This window comes from Physeter macrocephalus, chromosome 8 (genome assembly GCF_002837175.3).
Source record: "Physeter macrocephalus isolate SW-GA chromosome 8, ASM283717v5, whole genome shotgun sequence".
In the NCBI taxonomy this organism is placed as follows: Eukaryota; Metazoa; Chordata; class Mammalia; order Artiodactyla; family Physeteridae; genus Physeter; species Physeter macrocephalus.
In genome coordinates, this window is record NC_041221.1 from 119,941,703 (window position 1) to 119,966,968 (window position 25,266).

At 32.8% G+C, this 25,266-nt stretch overlaps 1 protein-coding gene across 1 annotated transcript in view; it reads left to right on the top strand.

Annotated features, from left to right (window-relative positions):
- Positions 1–23,513, top strand: part of SNX2 (sorting nexin 2) — a 54,589-nt gene extending 31,076 nt beyond the window's left edge. The window contains exons 7-15 of the mRNA XM_007102577.3: positions 3,757–3,835; positions 9,617–9,692; positions 10,866–10,979; positions 11,236–11,329; positions 12,674–12,879; positions 19,669–19,812; positions 21,019–21,099; positions 21,228–21,299; positions 23,029–23,513. Of these exons, the coding sequence (XP_007102639.1) occupies positions 3,757–3,835; positions 9,617–9,692; positions 10,866–10,979; positions 11,236–11,329; positions 12,674–12,879; positions 19,669–19,812; positions 21,019–21,099; positions 21,228–21,299; positions 23,029–23,079 (917 nt within the window). The 3' untranslated portion in view covers positions 23,080–23,513. The remainder of the gene's footprint in view (positions 1–3,756; positions 3,836–9,616; positions 9,693–10,865; positions 10,980–11,235; positions 11,330–12,673; positions 12,880–19,668; positions 19,813–21,018; positions 21,100–21,227; positions 21,300–23,028) is intronic.
- The last annotated feature ends 1,753 nt before the right edge of the window (positions 23,514–25,266 follow it).

Genomic DNA, 25,266 nt, shown 5'->3' on the forward strand with positions numbered 1-25,266 from the left:
TGATCATTCACTATCATGACATCTCAATATCTAGAGATACTGAATTTAAGTATTCTGTATATGATAGTCATTCATCAACTGAAGAGTGTATAGCTAAGTTTTATTTTCTAACACTTGAAGATTTGATTTGTATAATATAATGATGTTAAATATTTGACAAGGTGAAAGCAACTAAAAACCCTTTTAGGGTCATTAGAGTATCTTATTACTGAGTAACACTTAGAGAATATTCAGTAGTATTAGTATATTAACATTTTTCTAAGGGTTTGGAGGTGTTTTGTGCTTAGCTATACATTGTACAAAAAGATGTGATCTAGCCTTGCTCACACAGGAGCTGTTTAATCTCATCTTAGTTTATTACGTACTTCAATTTAACATTTAAAAACATTTCTATTTTTACAGGTAATAAAGGCTTACTTAGTGCAGAACATTACAAAAGAGGAGGAGAACCTCCATTGTCCCACCATGAAAAAACATCTGTCATGTTTTTAAATTTTGTAGTATTTTTTCCAAGCTTTTCAGTCATAGGTTTTTATTTATCTCTATTTTTTTATATACATGATTATTATTCTGAAAAATATTCAAAATGAATTTTACATATCTTTAAGTTATTGTTTTTACTTTTTTAAACATTTGATTTGAAAAGCAGTTTTATCCATATCTTTTATGATTTTTGAAACCTGATATATTTAAATGTATTTATTCTTTCTCTTTTTAAATTTTTTTTTTAAAATAAATTTATTTTATTTATTTATTTCTGACAGCTTTGGGTCTTTGTTGCTGTGCATGGGCTTTCTCTAGTTGCAGCGAGTGGGGGTTACTCTTCATTGAGTGCGTGGGCTTCTCATTGTGGTGGCTTCTAGTTGTACAGCACAGGCTCTAGGCACTCAGGCTTCAGTAGTTGTGGCATGTGGGCTCAGTAGTTGTGGCTCGCAGGCTCTAGGGTGCACAGGCTTCAGTAGTTGTGGCTCATGGGCTCAATAGCTGTGGCTCGCGGGTTCTAGAGTGCAGGCCCAGTAGTTGTGGCGCACAGGCTTAGTTGCTCCGCGGCATGTGAGATCTTCCCAGACCAGGGCTTGAGCCCGTGTACCCTGCATTGGCAGGTGGATTCTTAACCACTGCACCACCAGGGAAGTCCCTATTATATGAGAATTTTAAAATTGTATTTATTAATGCACTTAAAATTAATAAACTCATTACCTGATAACAAATAAAAAAATTTTTGTGAAAAATAATTTTTATAAAACAAAAAAATTTAATAAGAGTGGCTTGCTTTTTTTTTTGTTTTTTACATTTTTGCAAAATCTCTTTAAATTGTGGCTTAATAGAAACTAGCTGTATTTTCGTATCTCTTTCTACACTCTACCTGTTGTGATACAACACATCATATAACTTTTGTAAAACTCCACTGAGCTCTCATGAAAGAATGGGAGCAAAAAAGACACAAATAGCAGCTTAGTATTATGAAGGTCGATTTTTGTACACATCCCCCACCAGCCCAAAGGGTCTCAGAAACCTTCCGAATATGCTAACCATACTCTGAGAACTGCTAGTCTAGTTAATAATGTTATTTCTCTCTCCTCTAAACTGTTGCAGTGTTATCTTTTGTCCTCTCATTATCTATGTAGTGAGCTTAAGTTTCATTTATCATAAATTATTTGTTATTAATATCCTTTTTTCTTTAAGTTGTACAACTATTTTTATATATCAAAAGAGAAAAAAACAAAAAATAGTTTTTCTCATTTTGATGGCTAGATAAACTAGTTTAGTGCTTAAACATTGAGCCAGAAAAAAAATTTTTTTTAACTAAATTTTTATGCCCAAGTTTGTTGTGTTTCAAACTAATATTTTGCCCTAATAATCTTCAACCTTCCACAAATTATTGAATTAAAAGGAGATTGAAAGAATTTGAGGCAACCACATAAAATGCAGTTTTAAAAAAAAGATATAAATAAATTAGCAGGAAAAATAATTGTAAAGTAAAAGATGAAGCCAAGTTAAACAGTTTCCTCTAAATGTGTGCATAAAGTCTGAACAATTATTGAAGGTGGGTAACAAGTTGTTCTGTGAAGTTCCTGGCAGAAAATCAAGTAGAGAAGCAGTCATTTAAAAAAATTCATATTGTCCATCAATTTTTAAAAATAAAAATGAATATATTGTCTAAGAAAAATTTTAAATATGAGAGGCCCTTTTAATTATATACCCAGTGGTTTTCAAGTCACAAACGCAGTGGTGTAATAAGAATAGTAACTTCTCTTTCCTGGGAAGCTGTTACTGCCACTGAAGGAAGAGGGGTCTTTTCATTAGCATATAACTGTTACTGCTTTTATAGAACTTTAGTTGACTTAAAAACACTATTTTTGTGAAGCTTTTAAAAAAGAGCAACAAAGAAGTTGAAAAGTGTTAAGGAGTAACTGCTTACAGTAAGTTTTTATTTACCGCAGTGGCCCATAATGGTTACTTACCTCTAGGAAGTAGCATGAGCAGAAGATCATAGAATTTTAAAAAGCCAAAAATTATATAGTGGTAAGGTTTTTTTTTTTTCACAAAAACAGAATATGTGAAATAACATCCCACACCTAGTAGTCCACTCAAGGTAGGTAATTTTAAGTGTTTGAATGAGTTTTGCTTTTCAGACTGTTGTATTTCAGAGGAATTATGTTAAAACATTCATAGGCGATATGTCGTTTTTCACCAGGTGTACCAACCTGAATAAGAATTACATGGTTTTACATGATCTATTTTTAAATGGCTTTATTGAGATATAATTCACATGCCATACAATTCATCCATTTAAAGTGTATAATTCATCATTAGCTTTTCGTATATTCAGACTTGTGCATACCTCACCACAGTCAGTTTTAGAATATTTCTGTTACCCCTTAGCCATCATCCTCTAATTTCCTCATCTACCCCCAGTCCTAGGCAATCACTAATTTGCTTTCTTTCTCTAGATTTTCCAATTCTGGACATTTCAAAAAACAGGAAATCATATAATACATGGTCCTTTGTGACAAGCTTCTGTCAACGTAGCATAATATTTTTAAGGTTCATCCATGTTGTACATATGTCATTACTTCATTTCCATAGAGTCGAATTTTGAGAGTAAAAAGAACAGGGAAAAGAAGAAAAATCTGCAGTCTGATAGTAGTGTTAAAATTGAAATTGCTAATACAGAAATGATTAGCATGATTTTTATTCTCTAAATTTGAAGAGTTCTAAATGTCTCTATGAAAGAGCTCATTATTTCAAACTGTTATAAGACCAGCTATGATAAATAAACAAGAAAATGTTCTTAGAATCTGCAACAGAGGAAATACTTAGCATATTAATGGATTACACTTATTTTTATTTTTCTAGTCCCCAAAGTAAAGAACGTTAATTATTGCTCATAAGAGATGAAAATATCAAATGTGCTTAAATTTACTAATTTGAACTCCATTATGCATATTGAAATGCAAACACATTTTAACTTACCAAGAGTTTAATGTATGTCAGATAAAGAGTCCAAACAGTTATAGGTTAGAAAACTACAGACATAGCTCAACCTCTGCTTTAGCTGTACTCTTTTAAAACTTACATTATAAGTGCTTGCCAAGTACAGATGTTAATTTCTCAAAACTATGATACTAGTTATAATTTTAGGAGCTTTTTTGTCAAGTTCAAATTTAAAATATATTTTAAATTATGCAGAAATGATTATAAAAGAATGTTTCTCAGTAATAGAAAATCATGAGTCTTCCAATTTTTTCAAAGGCATGACCAAGGTCAAAGTGGGTAAAGAAGATTCATCATCCACAGAATTTGTGGAAAAACGAAGAGCAGCTCTTGAAAGGTAATTCTAATCAGCTGTGTTTTATTACTATAATGTTTTTACTTCAGTAATATAAGTCTAATTCCATTAAATGGCACAAGTATACTTTAAGTATGAAAATTCTCAAAGTACAACTTGATTACTCTTATTAAGTGCTATAAGCTTTTATTAAGAAAATTGATTCATTCAGAAACAGTACTGTATACTTGTTCCATTTTTATTCTCATTAGTAGTCTAACAAAGTAATACCTATTTTCATCTGTATTATTTCCTTTGAATTATTACTTGGTGATACTGAAATGTTATTAAATACAATGAAAAATTAGGTTTGTGCTCCCTCCTTCAATTCTTTATAATTGATTTTGACTTGAGTGTACAGAAGTATTAGTCATTGCTCGAGTTGACTGTATAGTTAAAGGCTGATAGATATATATGCTGTGCCTTGCTTTAGACTTCTTGACCTGACACATTTCCTATGGCTTTGAATACTTGTGTTCATTGTGGCCGACTAAACGGGAAAATGGATGGGAGGAATCCCACTCCCAGAATCTTAACATTTCTTCCTTGCTATGCTGAAAATGTGAGAAAACAAATTCAAAACTATCTTAAAGCCCAATTTATAGTACATAAGTTGGTAATTACCTGGACTTAATACATTTTCTAATTACGTAGTTTTTGTTTGTTATTTTAATTGAATTTGCTTATTTGTTCTCTGTCTTATTTTCTCTCTTGGCTTAAAATTAGTGGTTGGCATAGATAGGACAGATTTTAGGAAATAGTATATATATCTATAGGGTACAAATGATTTTGTAAAACTCTTTTTGAGGCAGTGTATTTCTGGGTTTTAGTAATAAATTGTTTCAATTGTAAGAAAATACCACAGTAAAGTCACGTTTGAACAATTTGCAATAAGAAAAGCTAGTGTGCAGCTTAAAATCTTGAAGACTTAAAAGATGAGATTATGTCCATGAGACTCAGCAGTTACTCAGGAAAAGGATTTAAATTACATTGAAAGAAGTTTAATTTAGGCATTAAAATTGATTCTCTTGTGGAAGAGGTCATAGAATGAGTGTTTTTAAGAGTAAAGGCAGATAATGTGCTGCCTTGATTTTGCTTAGTCCTTCCTGAAAGTATAAAATGACCTTTTGAGAAGCCTTTCCAGTCCTATTTTTCTGTGAGTAAATTTGAAATATTTCGGATGGCATTCTTGATAAGGAACTTAATGAAGATTTATTGTACCAAGGGCATATATTTTGATTCTACATTCACCTTTCTTTTAACTTGAATGCATTGCATAATACTTAAACCATATTTTCATTCACTGTGTAACACTGAGGAGAGTTTTAAGGAAATATTGAAGCTTGACCTAGTGCATATGTGCAGATAGTTTCTTACTGATAAATGTTACTTGTTAAATACTACCTTAGTGGAATTTGCAGTAGTGGGGGAAAAAAAAAAAGGACACAGTGTACTGTGAGTTCATGTTGCGTTAGAAAAGATAACTAAAGAAAATATAGGTGTAAAGGTACGGAAGCAAAGGAACTGGAATGATTTTTCTCAAGTGATTTTTCTGTGGCATTTCTTAAAATTTAAACATTAGAATAGGCATATCTGTGGATATATAACCTAGTTGGATCTGGCGGGTCAAGGAAGTATTTCTTTGTTTACACTATGGTATTCATTTACATATTTATTTGTTTGTACAACTTAGAGAATCCAGATAACTATCTTGAACAAAAGGATAAACATCTGGTATTGAAATATGGGAAGAGAAAGGGAGTGGTTAAGAACCCAAGTAATTCCCCTGTGCCACACTCAGTAAAGTAAGCAGAAATTACTTCTAAGTATCCCGAAGATCGCTCGCTTGATTTTCTTAAGAGTGCTTCATGTCTTACCTACAAGCATATTGAATTTATTTTATAGTAAGGATACACTTCTTTAAATATAAACTAAAAAATGTAAAGTAGCATTATACAGTGTGTAGGGTTTTAGAATCCTTTCTCTGTTGAAGCCTGCACTCCATTACGCACTGCATACTATCTGTGAGGCCTTGGACAAGTTATTTAACTTAAATTCATTGTTCCTTTTCTCTAAAATGTAAGTGTATCATAACAAGCACCTGAAAACCCAACTGGCAAACCCTAAACAGTTAGTGTCAGTTGATCAATCCATTCGTTCATATCCGGAAGTTTGGAGGTAGGCAGATGTTTAGTATTATCAAATCCATCAGGAAATCCTATTGCTTTCTTCTGATATCTGGACAACCATTTTTTCACCCATCCGCTACTAGTCCAAATGTCTGAATTAACTGCGGTAGACTCCTCATTGGTCTCCTTGTTTCCATCCTTGTACCTCTACTCTTTTTTCGAACATAGCAGCCAGTGTCATCCTTTTAAAACATGAATCAGATCATCTTCCCACTCCTATTCGTCCACCCACCCAGCTTCAGTCAATAAAAGCCAGAGTCCTTATAATGACCTATAAATTCTTACATGACTTGCACTGCTCACTCTGTTACCTACTTGATCTCGTATCACTCTGTTATCTACTTGATCGCCTATCCTCCTTGATCACTTTGTTCTAGGCCACACTCACCTTTTTGCTGCTCCTCAAAGATCCCAGGCATCTTCCCACCTTAGGGTTCTACCCCCTACCCTGTCCCCACTGCCTAGAAAGCTTTTGTTCCCAGGTATCTGCGTACCTAATTCCCTTACCTCTTTCAAATTCAAACATTCAGATGTCACCTTGCCAGTGAAGCCTATTTTGATTATTGGTTTCATTCTGACCTATTCTGTTTACATCGCCATCAACCACACCTTACACCCTTGATCCCATTTACTTGTCCTTTCTCCACTTGTCCTTTCATTTTTCCACAGCATTTGCCACCTTATCACATACTACATAATTTTTATGTTTATGATTTATTGTCCATCTTCTGTTACTAAAATTAAAGCTCCAGAGACTTCCCTGTTGGTCCAGTGGTAAAGAATCCGCCTTATAATGCAGGGGACGTGGGTTCAATCCCTGGTCAGGGAACTGAGGTCCCACACGCTGCAGGGCAACTAAACCCACGCGCCACAACCACTGAGCTCATGCGCCTCAACTAGAGAGAGCCCACATGCCACAAACTACAGAGCCCACGCGCTCTGGAACCCACAAGCCACAACTACCGAGCCCACGTGCCCTGCAGCCTGCGCACCACAACTAGAGAGAAGCCTATGCGCCGCAACGAAGGATCCCGCAGGCCTCAACCAAGAACCTGTGTGCTGCAACTAAGACCCAACGCAGCCAAAAATAAATTAAATAAATAAATAAATAGTAAATAAATCACTTAAAAATAAATAAATTAAATTAAAGCTCCACTAGAGAAGGAATCTTGTTCTCTTTTGTTCAATGATACATTCTGAGTACTCAGAGTGTAACTGATGTGTAGTAAATGCTCAATAAATGTTGAATGAACAAATGAATGTCATCAAAGACCCAGGCTCTTTCTACCTGTCTATTCTCTCATTCTTAGCACACATGTCTGAGTCTTAAGCGAGAGAAATATCTTTAACTCTGTTCCTCTCAAGCATTTGGTATAACCTGCTTTATTTTGTTTTGGTAAGTAAGTAGGAATTTGAAAGCCCTAAGTGATTCTAAATGTACCAATAACTTTTCCTTAGCACAAACCTCAAAAACAACTACTGACCACCTCTTTTTGAATCTGATACTTATTTTTCATCAGTTCCATTGCATCTTCCACTTCTGTCTTCCTTCAGTGTTTCTGCTTCTCTCCATACCTCTTTTCATGTATTTTTCTTACATTCTTTTCCTTTTTGTTCTGTATCTTTCCTTTATATATCTACAGCCCTCTCTGACCTTAATTCTGAATTGTTGACTATTTACAAATAGTCATCAATTTAAAATCCATTTTATGTTTCTTTTCTTAATTTTAACATTATGTAAGTTTAATACCTTTTTTTAATGGTTAATTGCTCTTTATTTTCATGTAACCCTTAAGAAGAAAAGTTTTACCATCTCTTTTTCTAGAATATCATTTTCCAAAATGGATTCCTCAGATTGCTAGTATGTGGTAGGGTGAAAAAAGGAAATCTGTTGTCAGTTGAGGTTTATAAATGTAGGGTGTAACAAAGTTAAACCAGGTTTTTTTCCTGCAGTACTTCTCACAGCATTTAATATGCTGCTGTTCATTATAAGTCTTAAAGAAAGGAATATGTATGTAATATATTTCAAACTTTCTTGATTGTAGAACCAGTCTTTTTCATGGAATATTGTATGAGACTAGTATTCTGCAGAACTCACTTTAAAAAGCTATTTTAGAATATAAATAGTATTAGGTATTTCCATTTAGGTTGAAATATTAGAATATTTCTTAAAGGTTGGGTACTAGATGTTTTGTCTTCCTGCTTGTTCATTTTACGAACGTCTGAGTGCTTGCTATTTATCAGCTGTTGTGTGCACTCAGATGAACAACTTACGCAAACTGCTTTAAGCAGTACACAGTCTAAGTAACTAAATAACTCACCTAGAGTAGTACTGGAGAACTTAGTGTTAAAATTGTAAGTAAAATTCCAGTGGGAAAATACCAACATTTCTTAAACTTACAGGATTAGTGTTCCTACTGCATCTCTTTTTTACCTTTATAAAGTAAGCCACAAATACTTTTTAAAACCAGTGTAGATTGCATTGTACATATCTATTAAATGCTCTGTTTCTGTTATAATGACTTCTTGTGTGGGCTATTGACTTAAAGTGAAGTTTAATATGGTGTGTATTTTATTTAAATATACAAAAAACAGAAGTTAACATTTAAGCAGCGATTAGTCATTTTAACCATTATATATAGTGTTTGACTTTAGAAAAGATTATCACTTTTTTTAGAAACTATTTTAGGCATACTTTATAATCTTATAAAGAGATAGAAGTCATCACTGACTACATTTATGCTGCAGAAATAAAGGTATATTAACTGTTAGGCAAAATACTATAATTGAAATATTACTGCATGTTATTAATCTGGGGAAAGAGCAATTTTTAAAAATGGGATTAGATAAGTAATCAATGATCATCAAATAGTGAACCTTTTTTTTTATGAAAGATTGGTAGTTTTTTATGAATGTCAGGGCTGTACCTTTTCTAGTAAAGGAAAATTACTAAAGTTAGGCTAATAGTGATTTAATAATGATGTTTCTCTTTACTTTTTACTTTATGTGGTGTCATATAAGGAAGACATTTATCAAAAATAACAGAACCTTAAAAATAAAAATATTGAAGAAATTTAGTCCTTGTCAAATAAGGACCAAAACTTACTTGATAATTAAAATCTGCTGCCAAGGAAAAAGAAATTGGTAGGCTGTTCTCCATTTTGGTAATGATGACAATTTAAAAAGGAAAAAAGTTTGAGTGGACTATATAGTAATTTATATATTACTAGAATATATATAGTAATAATTGGAAACATACCCACCAAAAGATAGCGTTATTTGATAAACTTACCTATATACCCTTTTATAACTCTAATACTTCACAGTGAGAAGTTTGGTAAGTTATTTAACCTCTCCCCATTCCTACCCCCCCCACCATGTCTCGTTTTACATAATTATGAATTTTCAAAAGATGAACAAAAAGCTTTTTAATCATTAAGTTACTATAAGATTCTACATAATTAGAGTGAAGGCAAACTGATATGATAGGAGGCAAACAGAGGACATCTTTTTTTTATTTTTTAATTTTTGTTGAAATAAGATTTAAAATAAGATGGTACTGATAAATAAAGGAGCATTTTATTCTTAAATCTAGGTATCTTCAAAGAACAGTAAAGCATCCGACTTTACTACAGGATCCTGATTTAAGGCAGTTCTTGGAAAGTTCAGAGGTATTATTTCTACTTTAAATTTTTATATGTAAATGTTCTCATTTATGATTATCAGTGTAATAATTTGTATAAGAATAGGTGTTCATGGCTTCCCTGGTGGTGCAGTGGTTGAGAGTCCGCCTGCTGATGCAGGGGACACGGTTTCGTGCTCTGGTCCGGGAAGATCCCACATGCCACGGAGTGGCTGGGCCTGTGAGCCATGGCCGCTGAGCCTGTGAGTCCGGAGCCTGTGCTCTGCAACAGGAGAGGCCACAGCGGTGAGAGGCCCGTGTACCGCAAAAAAAAAAAAAAAAAAAAAAAAAAAGAATACGTGTTCAGTAAACAATTGCATTAATAGATGTAATAAAGCAAAGATTTTTTTTTTGCTTAGTGCTTTAATTAGCTTTAATTACTTTAAATTACTAGCACAATATCTTCTTTGCCTTGATAATTGTAGGATGATCATTCCCTTTCTTGAAAAATTAAAACCAGATTTAAAAGAATGGCTTATAAATAGTCTAATTCTGAATGCCCTAAGTTGTTGCTTAGGCATTGTGTTGAAATAAGTTTATTCAGACCTCATTTTAGAGATAGTTGAATAATGTGTGTTTGTGTGTCTACATTCTAATAGTCTTATTAAGGTTTTGAAGTGCAAATTTATGATTTGAAAGAGCTTTAATTATAACCATGCTGCTCTTTATATTTGGCACATTTTATCCTCTAATTGTTACCGTTTGAGATTAGTTTTTAAATTTACTTGAACCCCAAAATTGTTAAAAAATTCAAAATCACACAGTCCTAACTAAGCATAAAGAGATTTTTCTCAAGACTCTTCTTTTTTCCTTATAAACAGTTTATTTCTGCTAGCAAACAGGTGGCCAGTGTTAAAGTGCTTGGCAATTTCTTAATATATTTTGACAAACAGAGTGTTGTTCCATCTAAATGTAAACGTGCAGAGGAAAAACAAATGGAAAGTCTATTTTTTAAGTTTTCCTTTGAGAAGTAGTGTATTTGAGAAATTAGATCTCACTATTGAAATGTATGAGAGTGAAGAAAATACAACCTCCTTTTTTTCTTTTTTCTTTTTTCTTTTTTGTTTTTCGGGGCTGTGTGTGGGGGCAGTCCCTTCTGTGGCCAGTTAAACCTCCAGGCTTTTAACCGGTTTGTTTGCCCTTATTTGTCATTCAATTCCAGCTGCCTAGAGCAGTTAATACACAGGCTCTGAGTGGAGCAGGAATATTGAGGATGGTGAACAAGGCTGCCGACGCTGTCAACAAAATGACAATCAAGATGAATGAATCGGATGCTGTAAGAGCTGATTTTTTGACTTGAATAATGAGATGAATTAATGAGCCCAACAATTGCATTTTAAAGCTGTACAAGTAGAAAATAGGATATTAATTTGCTTATTGAGTTTAGTTCTCAGCACATCAGTTGACCACCATGGTTATACATGGTTAATTTGTTGCTTTAAAACAAGGGATGTAGCTTGCTATTTATTGGTAACCTAATTTACAGTGGTTTGTTCTGGCTAAATTAGCTCCATTTTTCATTTTTTTCTTAGTGGTTTGAAGAAAAGCAGCAGCAATTTGAAAATCTGGATCAGCAACTTAGGAAACTTCATGCCAGTGTTGAAGCCTTGGTCTGTCATAGAAAAGGTTTGTTTGTCTTGTTATTTATATGTTTAATGCTGTAAGTTAATTCAGATATTTTATTTAAATTTTATTAAAAATGAACATTTTAAAGTTATGAATTTTTTAAAGAGGATGTTTTCTGTTTCAACTTTGTTATTTAATATTTTCTGTTCCATTTTATGTAACTTCTAGTTTAGAAAGAAAAATCTTGAACTTGTAAAAGTATATTTTGAATTTTGGATTAAAACTGATTGATTAACTCTTTGTTAAACATATTTAATGAATTAATGAAGATGTCTTATTGGTAACTCTTATATAATTAAGGAATGAAATTCAAAAATGAATGATGAAATTTTTCTTTAAAATGTTAGTTTTGTACCTATATTTCATAGAGAACTCTGCAGTATTTTCTTCATTTTTCAAACACCATATTTTAAAACCTGGAGGGGGGTGTTAAAAATTCATAGAAAATTTTAGTTGTAATTTTTTGATTCCATGGTGAGGTTTTTTGGTTTTATTTTTGAAGAATACATGGCTTTTACAATCATCTTTCTAAAACACTTAATAAGTAATTTAGTATGTGCCATTCCCAGCAATACATTGCAAAAAAATTACCGAAAATCTACTGGTACATTTATTATTGAAAGTAACTTATAACAGTTTTTGCTATTTGTATTCTTTCTCTTAGGGAACATTTTATGGTTCTTTAAGAGAACTTTATGTAATGCAGAGCAACAGAGCAATCCAAGCAATATAATTGTTAGTCCTTGACATCTGTTTTTCTTCATTTGATGTATCTGAAATAATCACGTTGAAAAATCTTTTCAAAAATTCTTAATATTTCACTACGCATTGTTGTTGCACACAAAGAAGAAAAGAATAAGATTTATGTGAATTGCATGTACAATTTTACTTTGCTTTCCTCCTGTGAGCTAAATAATATTCTTATCAAAAATTATAGACATTATTTTCAATAATAAATGTTTAAAGGCCAAATAATGTAGTATAAATCAATTGTGAGTGGTCCCAGTGCTTTCCATATGAAAAATATATTTTTTATCTTTTTTAGGACTAGACAGAGAAACAGTGAGCACTTTAGGGGAGAAAGGGAAGGGAGATTATTATATTATTAAACATAGTTCATCCCCTGGAAATATAGGCAGTGGTTCTTTTAAATTTTCAGTAGAGCTCTGAGTAGTTAACATTTATATGCCCAAGGCATTTTAATGACTGATTGTTGCATGTTAATTATTTTAAAATATTTGAGCAGTTTGTGAATAGATAAAATTTAGAACGACAGTAAAAAATCAATGTAATATTGAAAAATTTCACTAATGAACACTAAAAGTGCATACTTTTTTATTTCAGAACTTTCAGCCAACACAGCTGCCTTTGCTAAAAGTGCTGCCATGTTAGGTAATTCTGAAGATCATACTGCACTGTCTAGAGCTTTGTCTCAGCTTGCAGAGGTTGAGGAGAAGATAGACCAGTTACATCAAGAACAAGCTTTTGCTGACTTTTATATGTTTTCAGAACTACTTAGTGACTACATTCGTCTTATTGCTGCAGTGAAAGTAAGCCTTATTTTGTAATCTTCCTTGAATTCTTCATACTTCAGTGTTTTGCTTATAAGAAGAATATGGTATCCTATTAGGCATGCATTTAAGTGTGTAAATTACATACTAGTAAGTATAAAATGGCTTCAGGATGATTATTCATAGCTTAATATTCTCTTCCCCTATGACTTAGACAGTACAATAGACAGAATGGATGTTTTTAAGAGATCTAAGGATGCCAAATAAAATAAAACCATTACACACTTACTTATATATTTATATATAGAAGTTTGCAGCTAACTGATAGCATTTGTTTACTCCTTCTAGCATAAGCTGAAACTACCCACTGGATTCTGTTATCATTAGTAAATTTATAATAAGAAGCAGGAAAAAACCAGAACTGATTATTGCACGAATATGTTTAATGGTGGCTTTGGCATGAATTTGGACTATAAGCAAACATTCTGTGTATATGTCACCATCTAATTATAGACAAGATGGAACTAGATTAGATAAAAAATTGTGTTATCTAGTGGTAATGTTTAAGGATGAACAGTCTTAAGTTTCTGAATAGTTAAGAAAGTAATCCCATTAACTAATGAAAATTAGTATTTTATAGATAACTCCAATATTCAGATAATGAAACTGAACTGACTTATTTTATGTTACATGTTTTGGAATATACTTTTTAAGATCTTATGGTGTCTGTGAATTACTGTTAGGAACATTAGTTCTCAAGGAGTCGGGGGGAACTGGAAGTTTACCTTGGATTCAGACATCTAGAAAGTTAAATTAGTATTATAATCAGAACATTGATGCATTGCATATTATAGACGATTCTGTTCTCAGGCTAACGATGACAGTTATTACTAGAGGGTTCTTAGCATTTCAGAGTGGTACTTTCTTAGGTTTAGGTTTGTCTACATTACCAATTTTGTTTGTATTTATTCTTAGGTGTTACTCTTTCAGTTTTTGTTGGAGTGTAGCTGATTTACAATGTTGTGTTAGTTTCAGGTGAACAGCAAAGTGAATCCGTTATACATATACTTATATCCACTCTTTTCTTTTTTAGATTCTTTTCCCATATAGACCATTACAGAGTATTGAGTAGAGTTCCCTGTACTATACAGCAAGTTCTTACTACTTATCTATTTTATATATAGTAGTGTTTATATGTCAGTCCCAGTCTCCCAGATTATCCCTCCACTCCCTTATCCCCTGGTAACCATAAGTTTGTTTGCTACATCCATGACTGTACTGCTGTTTTGTAAATAAGTTCATTTGTACCCATTTTTTTTTAGATTCCACGTATAAGCCATATCATATGATATTTGTCTTTCTGTGTCTGACTTACTTCACTCAGAATGACAATCTCTACGTCCATCCATGTTGCTGCAAATGGCATTATTTTATGGCTGAGTAATATTCCATATCTTTTTTTATGGCTGAGTAATAGTCCACATCTTTATCTATTCCTCTGTTGATGGACATTTATGTTGTTAGATGTTACTCTTTATATTCCTGGAGGTTAATTTTTCTTTTCACCTATTTAAATATATTAATATAGATAGTTATCAGTTCATTTTATATAGGCAACTTGTGATATACAGAAATTCAGTTTACAGATAATGGTTCCTGTTTCTCACCTGCTCTCACCTCATTCCAGAGCTCCCACTAGCATGAGAGCTATTATTAAAAAGTATAACACCTGCAAAAAAACCTGTGGGTTCAAAAAGGGACACTAGGCACTGTCTGAGAAGTAGTACCTGCTGAGAAGAGCTAACCTGGGACAAGACTCCCTGACAGGGTAGGGAGTGTATGTTGGATGCTCATCCCTCAAAAACAGCTTTTCTCATACTGCCTCTACCTTCTTACTGTTTTTTTACATTCCATGAAATTACAGTTATATCAGTGTTTCCCGGAATGTTTTCTACATAACACTGACACCGAAAGATGTGCCACAGTCAGCTGAGTTTTGGAGATAATGTATGCAGTATCCCTGGCTTGCAGATTCAGAGTGCATTTAAAAAGCTCAGGACTGTCTAGCAGTAAAAAAAAAGACATTTAACTTTATTTAATCCAGAAGCTTCCAAATTCATATGAACAGGAATTCTTTTCCACTTAATATATTTTTACATATATGCAACACACTTTGGGAAATACTGAATTAGTGATTCATTGACTAGAAGAAGAGTAAAGAGCTATGGTAAAGTTATACCTTAAGATGAATTAAGCTCTTTCAGATTGATTTTCTACTGAAACCTAGAAATTATGGAGTAAGATGACAAGGCAATTTTTATGGTCTTTATTTTTTGTTTGTTTTTTATTTTAAACTAATTCATTTGTATTTGAAAGAGTAATACATGCACAGAATAATTCTAACAGCCCTAAAAGGTAAAATTTCTTTTTACTAAAACCTCTGGTTTCTCTTCCCTTGGTGAATTTCTGTTAGATGTCTTTACAGAATTAGCTGTGCACATTTATGAAGCTAATTTACTCTTTGTTTTTCTTTCCTTCTTTCTTTCTGTGTTTCTTTTTCTCAACCCCCTTCTCCCTCCCTTCATCTCTTCCTTCCTTCTTCAAAAAGGCACATACCATATACACGATTCTTTGCCTGCTTTTTTTACCCACTCTATTTTAAAAAGGTCTCTTTATCAACTTACGTAAGTACGTGTTGCATTCTTTTAAATGGTTGTATCATATTCCATCATTTAGTATATAGATGGACCTTGAATTATTTGATGAGTCCAATATTAAATATTAAGTATTTTGATAATAATTCTTTGGGCATAAAATTCCTAGAAGCAGAATTACTTGGCCAAAGGGTATATGAAGTTTAAATTTCAATAAACATTGCCATATTACTGTCTGAACAGGTTATACCTCTTTATACTCCCACACCAATATATGTGTTGCTTCTTCTCCCACCCAATTATGTTTTTTTTTGTGTGTGTGTAAGTTTTAATTTCTTTAGTTATTGTGAATTTAAGCATCTTTACAAATGATAAGCCATTTGCATTTCTTTTTTCTACGAACTGTTTATGTTTATGCCCAGTTTTATTTTTTGTCTTACTGATTTCTAATACCTGTTCAATACTATTCAATAGTTAGCTCTTTCTTTTATCCGTATTGAGAGTACTTTTTAAAATGATGGTAATTTTGAAACTAGGGGTACTTCGGGAATTAGAATTTAGAGCCAAAGTGGGGGCACTGAGAACATGAGAAATGGGGCCTTAAAGAAAGTGATGAAGTTCATCCACTCAGAATACTGCCCAGGCCTGGCCTTGTAGCCAGGGAACTCCTGTTTCCCTCTTTTGTACAGGCTCTGATATCTGGGACTCTATATTTTGGGTAATACAGTTAGTTAGCTCACGTGTATTAAGTGGTAAACTCGTTAGATGCATTTTCATGTATTGGCCTTCTGTGAGCCACTAGATTAGGGTCAGGGATTGAGGGTAATAGCTTTCAATGTTTTTAGCACTAGAATCTTCATAAGGAATTCTTACAGGGAATGCAGATTTATAAAATAGATAAAATAATTTTTTTTAAAAACCAGTAGATGGATTCCCCAAGGAGTTTAACATCTTCATCATTTGGCTGTAAGTAATCAGCATCCTTTCAGGACTCCAGGAATCTAGGCAGCATACTTTCAGATTCACTGAATTAGAATATGGTATTAATTAAATTAAAATTGCAGCCTCAAATTTCCTGGTTGGCCAGAAAAACTGCTCCACAACTGCAACCTTGTCTAACCTAGATGAGCTTGCATACAATTGTGTACCATAAATTGGCGGGGGGTGGGGGATGTCTAAAGTGAATAATCAGTGTAAATGTATCCCTCTTGTAGAAGAAGCTGGTTGTACCAGAGTGGATTAGTATCTTGACATGCAGCGGAATACATTAAGTTATGATTTGATAGTTTGGGATTGACATATATACACTAATATGTATAAAATAGATAAATAATGAGAACCTGCTGTATAGCTCAGAGAACTCCACTTCGCTATACAGTAGAAACTAGCACAACATTGTAAAACAGCTATACCCCAATGGGAAAAAGAAAAAGATAGCATTTTTTTAAGGTTTATGTAGGGGAAGAATGCGGGTAGGATGAAATGGGAGAATGGGACTAACATATATACACTAATATGTATAAAATAGATAAATAATGAGAACCTGCTGTATAGCTCAGAGAACTCCACTTCGCTATACAGTAGAAACTAGCACAACATTGTAAAACAGCTATACCCCAATGGGAAAAAGAAAAAGATAGCATTTTTAGAAGATCAGGTATGGTTCTGATTCTTTTTTTCTTTTATATTCTGGTGTTACAAGGGTAGGAAACCAAATGAAGAAAAAGTTAATTCTTATGGAGTTAAGATTAATTTTTTTATCTAAAATAACCTGACTTTAGTAGCTTTGCCTTTACCATAGCTCCTATATCTGTACCACAGTGAACATGTGATTTCTGGAATATTATGAGATAATAAACCGGGCAGAGACCAAATTAGTTTAAGTTGGTGTATTACTGAAAAGGCCAGTTGATATATACTAAGAACTTAAGCAAATATTGAAATTAAAGGGCATTTTGGTTTGCTGTTGCACTGTATTGGTACATATTTTAAATAATCAAATTGTTATTGAACAGAGGAATTTATAAATGAAGAGCTGATATGGCCATGTTCCTTTAAAGGAAAACTAGGCCTAAAGTCTTAAATTACTTTTAAAATTTGTGTATGTGTAGAGGGTGAGGCACAGGGTTTGTTTATTTGTTTTAAATGATCGTGACTTGTATTTGTGTTAGATGTATTACTTTTGTGATTTTGGCCCAAATTAATTTGGCTGAAGCAAAATCAATTCATAATGAGAAATGTTTTAAGGAGAATGTAGTCTTTTAAACATAAGAAAAGCAAACAAAGAGAACAGTAAGACTCACTACTGAGAGAAGAGAAATTATATGAGATAACAAATCTAGTAAAATGGATTTAGATGCCTATAGAGTGCGTTTAACTTACCAGTTTGCCTAGGATGTCTCTTGTCCTGGCTAATTAAAATGTGTACGGTCTTTAAGAACTCTGTGGATTTGGAGTTTTTAATATTCTTACCTGCATTTTCAAAATATGCTGTATGCTGTAAATACAGTCCAATTATGGTTTTTTCGTATTACTGAAGTTATTATTATTTGCACTTCTGGTAGAAATCTAAGAGTTAATCACCTACCTTTATATGTGTATGTTATCTAGAAGTAATCCATAATAGTACTTACTAATTATTAAACATCCACTAGGTTAAGTCACCATGTGTGCTATATATACTTTTCATTTTATTTCTAGTCCATAAATCTAGATCTCATTTCACTCTTTTATATTTGGAAGAACTGTGGGTTATAGAAATTAAATGAATTTCCCCAAGAACATACAGTGACAGAACTAGTATTTGAATCCAAATTTGATTTGTTCCACAGCCTACATCTTGAAAATACACTATCTGCGTGCTTTCTTCTTCATCAGGTTCCTATAACAGTGTGTATTAATTTACTGTTTCTTGATCCAAAAGCTCTCTATTTGGAAGAAATGAAAATAACTGTTTCACCCATGTTATTAATGCTTGCTTCATTTGTTCAATTAATAAATACTAAAAAAAATGAATATATCCCCAACATCAAGCTAGAAAAGGGATTATTGTTGTATTCCAGTCCATCAGGTTTTTTTTAATGAAATTTCTAATTACTGTCTTACATTCATATTTCATTTCTTTCCTCCATTCACTTGCTCTTGCTCTTGCTCTACCAAACCCCTTGAAAGAAGTCATGGAGTTGGTTGAATTGTTCTGTTACGGTCTTTTTGTCTATTTCTTCATTTAATTCTGCATACTAGATACATATATCCATTTGCGCTTTTTATCTTGTTTAGGACTATCTCTCCCCCCGACCCCTGCATTTTGTTATATCTTTACATTGTTTTGCCATTGGTAATCTCTTCCACCACATTTTTACTTTACTTTCTCTTATCTTATGGTTTTTCACATTTCCTATTTTTAATTTTTTGGCATATTTCCAACACTTAAATCTGCTTTTGATATTTTAGTAGGAAAACTTTCAATTGTAAATATGACACGAGCATTTTCCTATTAAATCTTTCTTCAAAGCATAAAACTCTGTTAGAAATCTTATTATACTCCACATTTTAAACCCTAAAGGTGGGACTTCCCTGGTGGTCCATTGGTTAAGACTCTGCACTCCCAGTGCAGGGGGCATGTGTTTGATCCCCCTGGTCTGGGAACTAAGAAACAGAAAAAAACCCTAAAGGCTAGTGAAATGGATTTTATATATAGTTTTGTTTTTTGGGTTTTTTTGGTGTTTTTTTTTTTGTTTGTGGTACGCGGGCCTCTCACTGTTGTGGCCTCTCCCGTTGCGGAGCACAGGCTCCGGACCCGCAGGCTCAGCGGCCACAGCTCACGGGCCCAGCCACTCTGTGGCATGTGGGATCTTCCCGGACCGGGGCACGAACCCGTGTCCCCTGCATTGGCAGGCGGACTCTCAACCACTGCGCCACCAGGGAAGCCCTGTTTTTTGTTTTTTTATTCTGAGCTCTTATATTTCATCCAATTACCGGGTTTTTGTTTTTAAGCAAATGAATATGGACCTCTATTTTCTTTGATATTGGCGTGTTTATTTTCAATATCTCATTGTATTAGAGTAGTATATAAGTACTTGATTTTGTTGTTTTTAGTACTATAGCACTTCTAGTATTTTGAAAGTATTTCAGTGTTAATTCCCAGTAGTAATATTATGTCATTCACTTATAGGGTGTATTTGACCATCGAATGAAGTGCTGGCAGAAATGGGAAGACGCTCAAATTACTTTGCTTAAAAAACGTGAAACTGAAGCAAAAATGATGGTTGCTAACAAACCAGATAAAATACAGCAAGCTAAAAATGAAATAAGAGAGGTGATTAATATAAAATGCTTTATTTATCTCTTTACCCAAATTTTCCATGACTCATTCATATATGCATAATTTTTCATAAATTTTTTTCTGAACCATTCAACACTTAGCTATTTTTTCATAACTTATGAACTGTTTTATAATTACTTTAACATTTTGATGATCATTAAAATCTCTAGATCCGTTTGTTACTTTTACATAATTATGGAATGGATAAAGAAGCATACAAGGAAAAGATTTAAATTAACCTTGAATTAATGATCACACATTTCTTTTGAGATGGTTAATTTGATTTCAGATAATTACTTATTTTGTGTCTAAAATTGGTTTTAGAGATAGACTTGTCCCACATGTAGCTGTCCAGGTGACATTATCCCCCATATATATGTATTATATATGGTATTTTAGTAAATTTGTATAAGTTTATTATAATTTATACACTTTTTTTGCCATGCTTCAATAAGGAAATTGAAGAGGTAGGACAACCTTTATATTACTTAAAGTAAATGTACCTGCTCTTTGAAGAGTATGTACCAGTGTTTTGGTTACATAGTGGGAAAATATCATTTCATTGCTTAAGTCTTCATTTATTTTATTTTAGCTGTTCCATTGGTCACTAATCACAACGTTCATTGTTTCTGTAGTGAATTTAATGTTTACCGATAGGTGTTCAGTAGACCATAATTGCACAATTTTTTTTAATCTGTACATTTCACCATTACAAAAATGTTTTTTAAATGTTTGTCATATAGTTTTTCTAATTAATTATTTCCATGGGCATATAAATTGTGATGAACATGTATTCTTGAAATTAGCCAGTATTATTGATATATTTTGAAATAATTTAGAGGTATATAAAGAAATGAGAAAATTACACTCTAACACTGCTAAATTATTTGATAGTGAATTTTATACTCAAAATCTTTTCATCTAAATTAAGGTGTGGAGACTGTAGTTCATTAAGCACTAGAATATCCTAATCGTAAGTCTGACAGTAAAATATTAATGGAAATTAAGCTGGTGTGCATTTCCAATACTGGAAAGTTACATACAAGTTTGAATGATGCCAAACTGGGCTTTGCCAGTGTTGAGCTTTCAGGATTTTTAGGCACTGCATTATAAATCAAATGCGTGGTAATGACAGCTAGTTCTATAAATTTTTCCCAGACAAGATTAAAAAATTTGTACCTTTTTGTTTGTTTTTGTCAGTGGGAAGCAAAAGTGCAACAAGGAGAAAGAGATTTTGAACAGATCTCTAAAACAATTCGAAAAGAAGTGGGAAGATTTGAGGCAAGTATAATAATTTCACACTTTTCTTAACAGCTTGGTCACATTTTGCTACAATATCATGGTAAAATCAAATTTGGTTTTGTACTAATGGACCTTTTTTTTTCCATGTATTGTATGTACTTCAACAGAAACAACGAGTGAAAGATTTTAAAACTGTTATTATCAAGTACTTAGAATCATTAGTACAAACACAACAACAGGTAAGGTAATTTTTTATAACTTAAAAACGTCTTCTAGAATTTGTTTTTGATATGCTTTTTTATTTTAAAGATGATAATCAATGAAATGAACTTTACTTGAGAAGTAATAAATGGAGTAGAGAAAACCAAAGACAGCAAAGGAAGAATGGTAGTAAAAGTAATTGGAAATTCTCGGGTCCTTTTTGCCTCTACTGCTAACCTCTAGGAGAGAGATACTTTTCCCAGTTTTAGACTATGAGAAACACTCTGGACTACTTTTCCCTTTTTCTCAGTCTTCCCAGTTTTACTTCCCTATTCATCATAGCTGTTTGAGTACATTCTTGTAGTAAGTTCTTCTCTTCCATACCAGATAGAACTTAAACTAAAAACTAAATTTTAAATGTTTTAAAAAAAATATTGTTTTGATTTTTCCTTTAGTTTGTGTGGGTTTGGTGTTGATTGTATACCGCAAGTGGCATTTGTCTCCTTAAATAGAGAAAACCATGGATTTTAATGTTGTATTAAAGAAAAGTCTAACAAGATAATATCAGAGGTTTGTTCCTGTGTATTTTAATATAAATTTGAGTAATAAATCAAATTATTTAATATCTTAAATAGAAGGATTTCTTCCTCTAATTCTTTTTAAACTGTATAATATCAATAGATTAAATTTTTAAATTAGGTGATGACATTATATCTTCAAATTATATTTGTTCTTTATTTTAAATACTTAGTTCATAGAGTCAGATTCTTTAAATATAAAAAGAAATTGGGGGCTTCCCTGGTGATGCAGTGGTTAAGAATCCGCCTGCCAATGCAGGAGGCATGGGTTCGAGCCCTGGTCCGGGAAGATCCCACATGCTGCGGGAGCAGCTGGGCCTGTGCACCACAGCTGCTGAGCCTGCGTTCTGGGGCCCGTGAGCCACAGCTGCTGAAGCCTGTGCACCTAGAGCCCGTGCTCCGCAACAAGAGAAACCACGGCAATGAGAGGCCCACGCACCGCAACAAAGAGTGGCCCTGCTCGCTGCAACTGGAGAGGGCCCGCGCACAGAGCAAAGACCCAACACAGCCAAAAATAAAATAAATTTTAAAAAAAATAAATTTTAAATGAATAAATAAAGAAACTATCTGTAAAAAAAAAAAAAAGGTTATATAAGCTTGTTTTTAAAGGAATTGTTTTAAACTTAATGTTAGTTTATATGTCAGTCTGTTCTGTTCTCTGGACTCTGGACTATCCAGGAAAGACTGGCAGCTAATTCCTTCCAGTCTGTTTTCCCATTCTTGCTTGGATATTTTCTTTTCTTCCTCCTTTTCTCATTGTTTTTGGCCAGCAATAACATAAAATGTGAATATCCTCTGAATTAGGAGATGTTATCGCTTTATATTGGAAAAGCGCATTGCAGTTTTATTATTTAAGGTAATCTTATTTAACTTACACTAACAAACTGTTTCTATATATACAATTCATAAAGAAATCTTAAGTTTTTCAATATGTAAAAAATTTTTTTTCTTACATCAAAAACTAAAATTACCCAGGAGTAATTAATATTTTTAAATAATTTATATATGAATTATATTGACAGACTTAATATAAAGGAATTTAGATGATCCCTTTAAGAACCAGACTTTAGTAAATGTTAATCATTGTTAGCTATTTGTATAGATTTTTTAAAAAATGCTTCACAGGATATATTATATAAATGACAAAAAGATTATGAGAATGTCTTTTATTTTTTGTTATCATCCACAGCTGATAAAATACTGGGAGGCATTTCTACCTGAGGCCAAAGCCATTGCCTAGCAAGAAGATTATTCCTGTTAAGAAGATCTTGGATGCTTGTTCCAGTTATGCAGAATTCCATAGTGAAATCATCTAAAACCATCTAAATAAACCACTATATATTTTATGAATTACATGTGGTTTTTTATAAATATATATTCTGACATTTTATTACAAGCTGCATGTCCTGACCCTCTTTGAATTAAGTGGACTGTGGCATGACGTTCTGCAATACTTTGCTGAATTGAACACTATTGTGTCTTAAATACTTGCACTAAAAAGTGCACTGCAAGGCCAGAAAATTTTACAATATTTTTTTCTTTACAATATGTTCTGTAGTATGTTCACCCTCTTTATGAAGTGAATTATCAGTGCATTGATTAATGTTCACTTATACATTCCTGTACGGAAATGATGATTTTGTGATTGCAGTAATAAAATGATATTCCTTGTGAAGTATTAGTAACAGATTATTTGGGTATGTAAACATATTAGGGATCTTTTAAAAGCATTTTAATAGGAAGAAACTTTTTCTTTTAGATGTATATAGGTGATGCTATGATCACTAATTTTTTTAATTCACAGAAAAAACTGAACTCTTTCATTATTAAATGACTCAATGAAGGTTAATTAAGTTTTTTTATCTCGTGGTTCAACTTTGGGGAATGCTCTTGTCTTGAGTAAGGGAGTAAATAATTGTCTTTGCTTGTTTTTATCCATTCCTATTATACGTGCCCAACTTAAGAATTAGAAAAAAATAGATGTTTCTGTTACAGGTCCTGTGGATTTTGCTCATCTTCTGTTACCTTCAAAGTCCAAGACTTTGCATATTTTTAATTTATTCCTTGCCTTTCCTTTGTTTTTCGTTTTAAACTAAAAGTAGATCATCTGTGGTCATCATTGACAAAGAATAGTGCCATGCTAAAATACCCTGTGATTTGATGAATAACCAAGGATAGTGCAAAGGAAATTTGAAGTAAAATGAAATTTGTCTTTGGCAGCCATCTCACCTATTTCTGTATCCTGTTTAGATGGCAATTATATAACCCTTAATGTTGATGAAAGTTTAAGTTGTAACTGGGATCAGAGTTATTTTCATTTTTTAAAAAGTATTCTTAAAGATGCCCCTCTTCTCAGGCTTAACAACTGTATCTCCCTTCCAGAAGAATAGGATGTTGTATGTGTAACTGAGTCCTTTCTAGCAGCGCACTGGGTACAATTAACATATCAGAGTATCCTCAGGATATGTTTGCTTCTACTTATTTTAGTTGAAATTTTAGGCCTACTGTAGGTGTTGTTCATGTTTATGATCCGGGAACCCAGAAGAATGCCTGATATATAATAGGGAATAATAAAGACTTGATGAGTTGAACAGGGAAAAAAAAAATCCTGGGTGATGCAAGATAATGTTTGCTGTCTTAAGAAGAAGGAGAAATTGAAGCAGAAATAGTATAGTCTTCTGTTGTTGCTTCTCTTGGAGGTAACTTAGATACGTTTAAGAAATGAGTAATTCCTATTAATATGTATCAGATCCTATCTTGTTGTCTCGTTAATACTGAGCAAAATATAGGCTTACTGGGAACAGTTTCACTACAATGATGACCTAGTATTAGGTACATAGGTTACGTTTACACATAGGATAATTTAGTTATTCAAGCCCAAATTGTCCATTCTGCTGTGGTACATGTATAATAACATTCAGTACCTCCAAATAAAATAATATTTTCAGACTTGATCAAGCTGAAGAGAGTAACAGACCTGAATCCATTCCAGATTTCTTTCCCCTTAACAACCTTTACTAAAAGATAAAGAGCCTGTTGGAAATTTCAGGTAAATTATATGAACTTCTGATACCTATGAACATTTTAACAGGATTTACTTTCTTCAACACTACACCTATCTCCACCCATCAACCTTCACATCTCTTATTCATCTTACTAAAATACTTTCATTCTAAATAAATAGAACAACAAGAGCATTAATAGTGCTGATAACATAATCTTTTAGTTATAAAGGTCTGAGTTTTAATTTTTTTTTTCTTTAACCAGATAAAAGTTAAAGAAGGACTAAGGCAGCATAGTACGGTGGAACAAGCTGAACTTGGAGTCAACATACTTGTGTTCAGTCTTTTATCACTCAGTAGCTGTGTGACACATCTATAAAACAAGAGTATAAAACTGATTCCTGAAGTGCCTTTCTACTTTAAAA